Below are 6,846 nucleotides of genomic sequence, written 5' to 3' on the forward strand. Positions count from 1 at the left end.
CGAGATCACGTTCACTCACGTACAGAATTTTTTTTCAAGCGGAAAACCAATGTGGGAGAGAATGCGATCGGGTGGGTGGAGGGATTCATGATTCGGGTGACCTAAGAGGGGAGACAGAACCTTGCATTTTTTATAAAGTAAGTAGAGAAGTAGAAGAGAAGAGAATAAAGATTCGAAGATTGGACGGGAAGGATCAAAGAAGAAAATGTAAGTCATGATTATGTTCATAATCGTTGATTGATTTTTATTTGAAGAAGGAAGGTTCAAATATATATCTGTCAATTAGTCAATATGATTTTTTATTAAATTCGGTTATTTGTTTCCTTAAAATTTGTTATTTCATTTTCTAAAGCAAATTGTATTGATGAAAGAGATCGGTTGATTTTGCTAAGTTAGGAAAGGTTGATATGTGATCTTTTATACCTTAGAAAAGTGTTGGTTTACAAGGAAAGAGTGAAGAGGAAAATAAACCGATAGAAAAGGGGTGGTGGGAGGTGAGACGAAAAGAAACCAGCGAAAAAAATGGTTGAAAGTGGTGGGATGAAAATAAACCATGGAGACTATTCACTAACTCAGACATTAGGAGTAGAGATATAGTTAAAAAAGAACGTAAATTTTCCTTTTCACCCTTTCCTTCGTCCAACTTCTCTAAATACATTCCCTTTTGCTTATTTTCTATGATGTTTTTCCTCCCATCTCTGAATTTTCTCCCACGGGGTTTCCCTAAACCAACTCGATTGTCCCCCGTCTTACTAAGTTACCATAATAATATATATATTTTCTTCAGCAAGTTCTTACTCCCTCCATTCCTTTATGAAACATGTATTTTTTGACATGATAACCAAGGAATGGAATTGTAGAGAATTTAGGACGAAAATTAGCCTGGGCTAATTTGTTGGTTAGTGACAGGTAAACCAGTTAGGACAGAAAGGAAGATATACAGGCAATCGGGGGAGATATACTTTCCTTCTTTTGCTATAAGGAGATATACATACAATCGGGAGAGATATACTTTTATATTTTAGGGCTCAAAAGGAATTACAAGGATTTGAAAGAAATGCACCTTACATTATGAAATTTTATCAGAAAACAAATACAGTTTATATAAAGGATTGGATGGAGTACCAAATAATTGTTTAATAATAAGACGACGGGTAGATCATGATGATTGTATATAAAAACTTGCTATAATTTTAGCGCACCAATGCGATAATAGGCCTGCAGCCACGGGTCAGTCTACTAATGATTATGTTTTCATTGCAATGCACGTGCAATTATCGAGTGTAGTTCAAATATGTGGAATTCTATACCTGATATAATGTGTGAAAGTACTCTTTTGGCCCAATCTCAAATGATCTTGTGATGAACATTTAGATTCGAAAAAATGAAAATAAATTCAAACAATTCTGATTTTTTTGTTGCAAACATTGATAAATGTTTTGAGTGGTTGTAAAATTTCATCATGAAATGACATTTGTGGAAGTTGTGGCAAAAGAAAACAGAATCATCACTCTAAAATGCTTTTGGAAATAACATTTTTAAACTATCAATTTTTTTTGCCGTCATTTCAAGATGAAACTTTGCAATCATTGACAACATTTGCAAACATTGTTTTTTTTCAACTATTTCCAATTTTACTGTTCACCCGAGTTCATACGAGCTGGAGCTAAGAAACTTCATGTCTATTTTTTTTAGAACACTTCATGTCCATATAATATGGTGCATTCAGGATCTATTCAGAAATAAGGTTGTGATACTTTTGGAACCTATCCAACGTGCCAGTTTGTTACAAGTACTACTTTCTTTAATTCAATTAATTGCCGCTGATTTAGTACAAAGCGTGCTACCAAGTTCCCAATTACTAGATCGAACAAAGGCACCGTGAGAATTTGTGCATGTTTTATCTAGATTGGTTACAATCCTATGATCAGATTATTCTTTTGCTGGTTTTATATGCTTGTTAATTAGTACATCTGCATACACAAATGACGGCACTCTTTCCCATGTGACGGCACCAGCGGGAAAATTGCAGCCGATCAAGTTGGATCTCCAATGTAGTGTGAAGTGAGCCCGAGAAATCCGAGGCGTGAATAGATTTATCTCTACTTCTAATGTCTCAGTTGGTAGGTCGCGTTTCGAGTTTTATTTTTGTCCTACCTCACCTGGTTTTTTTTGGTACTTCTTTGGTACTTGCTCCCACCTCCCGCCAGCCGAGACGGTTTATTTTCGTAGTCCCTCCCACCTCCCAGGTAGTTCCCTCCACGCAAAAAAAATCGAACCAACCAATCTCTACTCTTAATGGAGCAGTTGGTAGTCTCCGCCGGTCAATTTTCGTCCCACCACTTTCGTTCGGTTTTTTTTCGTAGGTTAACCGTCGTAGATTTTTTCGTCGCCTCCCCCACATCATCGGTTTATTTTCACTTCACCCTCTCACACAACAAAAAAAACTGAACGGATCAGAACTTTCCATACTGACGCAAATTATTTAGTAATGTCTTTATGTAAAAGAATCAATCACAATCAATCTCTAAAGATCAAATCTAAATTAATTAATCTTCATAACGTTTGTTTCCTTTCGAATCACGTCCATAACTTTCCTTCCTTGTTTGGGAAGAAACTGTTTGGTAGCAGAGATTAGGAAGCTTCCTATGAGTGTAGTAATAGGAAATATTCTTTTTCTTGATAATTCGTTTCCATGCATGATGATAGTAAATTATGCCAACATTCACCACTATTTATCAACGTCATCAAACATATCCATTTCTACCAGTTTTAAGGGAATCTGCTCGCTATGTCTTTTTTAAGGGGATCCGCTCGCTAAGTCGTCGTCGCACGTTATTTTCACAAACAATCTCTACTCCTAATGGAGCAGTTGGTAGCCTCGTACGGTTTATTCTTGTCCTCCTCCCACATCCCCTGGTTTTTTTCATCCTCCCTCCCACCTCCCAATTTCGTTGGTTTTTTTGTCGGTTTTTACTCGCCCCCTCCCACCTTCCAATTTCGTCCGGTTTTTATTCGTCCCACCTCCCACCACCCCCTCGTACTGGTTCTTTTTCTCTCCACTCTTTCCTTGCAAACCAATAATTTCCTAACATACAAAAGATCACGAATCTATCTTTCCTTACCCGAACCAATCGCGCCCTACATCAGTGCATTTCTTTATTAAGAAAACTAACACGTAAATCTTAACGCATTGCAAACAAATCCCGTTATGGACCTAATTAATTTATTATGAAATCTATACGTGGTCGCATTGGTTCTTTTTCTCTCCACTCTTTCCTTGCAAACCACTAATTTCCTAACATACAAAAGATCACGAATCTATCTTTCCTTACCCGAATCAATCGATCCCTACATCAGTGCATTTCTTTATTAAGAAAACTAACACATAAATCTTAACGCATTGTAAAGAAATCCCGTTATGGACCTAATTAATTTATTATGGAATCTGTACGTGGTCGCATCTCTCCCCTTGTGAAAAAATCGCATCCATCTCCCGTTAAAAGGGAAAAGAGAACATGAACGATCAATCCCACACCCTGCATCTCAGTACAAAAAATCGCCCCGCCTCTGCTACTGCGCCTCGCCGTGTGCCCGGCTCGACCCATGCCTGGCCTGCATGGTTGGACGCTGCCGTCTCCACCGCCACGTACAAGAAAATGGTGGGCAGAACCATCCATTCAAATCGCACACCCCCACCCTCCTCCGCAATCCCTAGCCCCGCATCACCCTATCGCTTTCTCGCCTCTCTTTCCCCTCGATGTAGATGGTGCCGAGCGGCGGCCTCGAGCACCGGCAGTGCCGCCCTCTCTATCTTCGCTGCGTCGAGAGATGGGCCGAGGCTATCGTCGGTTCGCCGCCCACGATTGGGCCGCCTCCGGTTGTCGCGCACCACCGGCTCCACCTAACGTGCCCGACCCTCTCCGCTTTCGACCTTCCGGTGACCACATCCCTCCGCGCCTCCATCCATCATCCACAAGGCCACTCCCTGCACCCACCCTCCTAAATTCTCCATACCGGCGGACAATCACCGAAGATCCAAGTTGGCCCGATATCAATTTTCTTACATGCTTTCTTTATCAGTTGGTGATGGGAATGGGTTCCAATTTCTCTCTCTGACTGTGGATTCACAGGCAAGAAGCGCTTCTACATGCATCCTCTTGTCGGTCCCTAAAGTACCAAGGTAAATGGTTGATGTTGCGTTTTTCTAGGATGATATACGTTGGCTCTGTTCCGGTTCATCCGAGCAGTTTGGTGACTAATTTACTGATAATTTAATTATATTAATTAAATGAGTCGGGTGTATCGTCGTGCATTTATCTTGCCAGTAATGTTCTGTGATGCTCTGATGCACTTTGGAAATTGTTTATCTTGTCTTCAGTGCAGAACATTTGTTTATTAATGCATGAGAAGAATTCTTGTTACTACCTTGAACCTGTTTTATAATCCATATTATTATGCACTAGCGCGTGTGCGTGTGAAATAGATGAATTATGGTCCCGTGCCCAATAAGATGGATATGTGTGTGTGTTAGAGAGAGAGAGAGGGAGAGGGAGAGAGAGTGTGTGTGTGAGAATTTGATGGTAAAAAGGTCGCCAATGTCACTTGATATGTATGAGAATATTAAATGTAATATTAACATAATTGATATTGAACTCTTAAAGTTAATGTGGCCTCGTTGCAACGCACGGGTGTTCTTCTAGTACTACTAGTAGATCAATAGCTTGCGAAACACAGTCAACCATGTCACGCCGTGCCCTCACGGTGTCGACACCCTTAGTGCATCTCAAACAATCTTTTGTTTTCTGCACAGATCAGATCTCAGGAGAAAGAGTATCACTGCACCAGTACAGGCTGCGGCGTTGACCGGATGCTCAAGTTGACATTGAAACTTTGAAAGATGCTTAAGTTGGAGCATTATTAACTCTAGGGAAGCCATTTGTTCAACCATCGGATCAGTGGCTCCAAAGCCATCCAATCATGCCTCGGTAGGGAAGTGTGAAGCGGCGGAAGGGATGTGGTGCTGCATCTTGACGCAGAAATGGCGAGAGGTCGACCAGAGAAAGTGCATCCACAACAAAAGGGCAAGGTGGTGCGCACATAATATTACCCAAAAGTGGCGCGCTGGTAAGTGAAAACTGCAACCTCATGCACCACATGCATATATACTGCTAGCTTAGATGAAAAGTTGCATGACGTGAATGCAACTCTAAAGTCTAAAGCTTCGCCCCGGTTGACATTGGGAATATCGGCTTCTTGAGAAAGTCTCTGCGCGATCGGATACGTTCACACCGATAATATCTCATTTTATTAGGTACACTGGCTCGCAGCTCTGTGTCCGGCATATATGCGCGCGTACGTCGTCTCTCCAGCTGCTCATCGCCGTTGTTTCGCCCCCGACGACTAGACCATGGCAGCGGCCGCCAGTCTCAAGCTCGCCGCCCTGGGCCTTCTCCTCGTCGCTGCCGTCTCCTCCCTCCCTCTGCTCGCGCGTGCAGAGTGCGAGTGCGAGGCCGGCGGCGAGGAGGAGGAGCAGGACAAGGCGGGCTCGCTGAGGCTCAGGATCATCGCCGTCTTCTGCATCCTCGTGGCCAGCGCGGCGGGCTGCGCCATCCCGTCGCTCGGCCGGAGGTTCCCGGCGCTGAGCCCGGACAGGGACCTCTTCTTCGGCGTCAAGGCCTTCGCGGCGGGGGTCATCCTCGCCACCTCCTTCGTGCACATCCTCCCGGAGGCCTTCGAGCGGCTCGGCTCGCCCTGCCTCGTCAGCGGGCCGTGGCAGAAGTTCCCGTTCGCCGGCCTCGTCGCCATGCTCGCGGCCATCGCCACGCTCGTTGTAGACACCATCGCCACGGGGTACTTCCAGCGCGCCGCGCACGCCAAGAAGGCCGCGGCCGTCGTCGGGGCCGACGACGTGGAGGCCACGCACGCTCATCACGCGCACGTCGGTCACTCCCACGGCGTGTCGGCCGTCGTTGCGTCATCGGCCGCGGGGGCCGACGACGGAGGCGCGCAGCTTATCCGCCAGCGTGTCATCTCGCAGGTGCCGATGCATGCATCCATTCCATTCCATACTACCGCAGTGACTAAACTGTTGCATCGATCGATGCTTACGCGTGCTTGATCTTAAGGTGCTGGAGCTGGGGATCATAGTGCACTCGGTGATCATCGGCATGTCTCTCGGCGCCTCCCAGAGCGCCAGCACGATCAGACCACTCGTGGTCGCGCTAACTTTTCATCAGTTCTTCGAAGGGATAGGGCTCGGAGGATGCATCGTTCAGGTACGTACGTGTCAGGTCGTCGACCGACACAAGTCAGTATCAGGTCCGTAAACTTAAGAGAAAATGCCGATGATCCGGCGGTAAATGATACTTCTGACAGGCCAAGTTCCGCCTGAAGTCTGTGCTGCTCATGGCGCTCTTCTTCTCACTCACCACGCCGGTCGGGGTCGTGATCGGCATCGGGATATCCTCTGTCTACGACGAGAACAGCCCCAACACCCTGATCATCCAAGGGATCCTCAGCGCCGCCGCCGCCGGAATCCTCAACTACATGGCCCTCGTCGACCTCCTCGCGGAAGACTTCATGAACCCTAGGGTGCAGGGCAACGGAAGGCTGCAAGTCATCGTAAACCTCTCATTGCTGCTTGGGACGGCTCTCATGTCCATGCTTGCCATATGGGCCTGAGATATCGTCCTCGCCTGAAAAAAGAATCGTTTTGAAGAATTTCTCTTGTTCTTATTCTTGGCTCAGTCATCTTGTGGGGGCATAGTGAGGATTTCTCTTTCTTTTTCTTGTTGCTTGCTAGTAAAAATGTATACGTGTATAGTAGATCAAACTATCAAACTA

The 6,846-nt window shown here is 45.2% G+C and overlaps 1 protein-coding gene across 1 annotated transcript; it reads left to right on the top strand.

Annotated features, from left to right (window-relative positions):
- The first annotated feature begins 5,293 nt into the window (after positions 1–5,293).
- LOC119348663 (zinc transporter 9-like) lies at positions 5,294–6,846 on the top strand. Its single transcript, XM_037616633.1, has 3 exons — positions 5,294–6,040; positions 6,129–6,278; positions 6,379–6,846. The coding sequence occupies exons 1-3, from the start codon at positions 5,411–5,413 to the stop codon at positions 6,682–6,684; spliced, it is 1,086 nt and encodes a 361-aa protein (XP_037472530.1). The 5' UTR covers positions 5,294–5,410; the 3' UTR covers positions 6,685–6,846.

Source organism: Triticum dicoccoides, chromosome 1B (genome assembly GCF_002162155.2).
Source record: "Triticum dicoccoides isolate Atlit2015 ecotype Zavitan chromosome 1B, WEW_v2.0, whole genome shotgun sequence".
NCBI lineage: Eukaryota > Viridiplantae > Streptophyta > Magnoliopsida > Poales > Poaceae > Triticum > Triticum dicoccoides.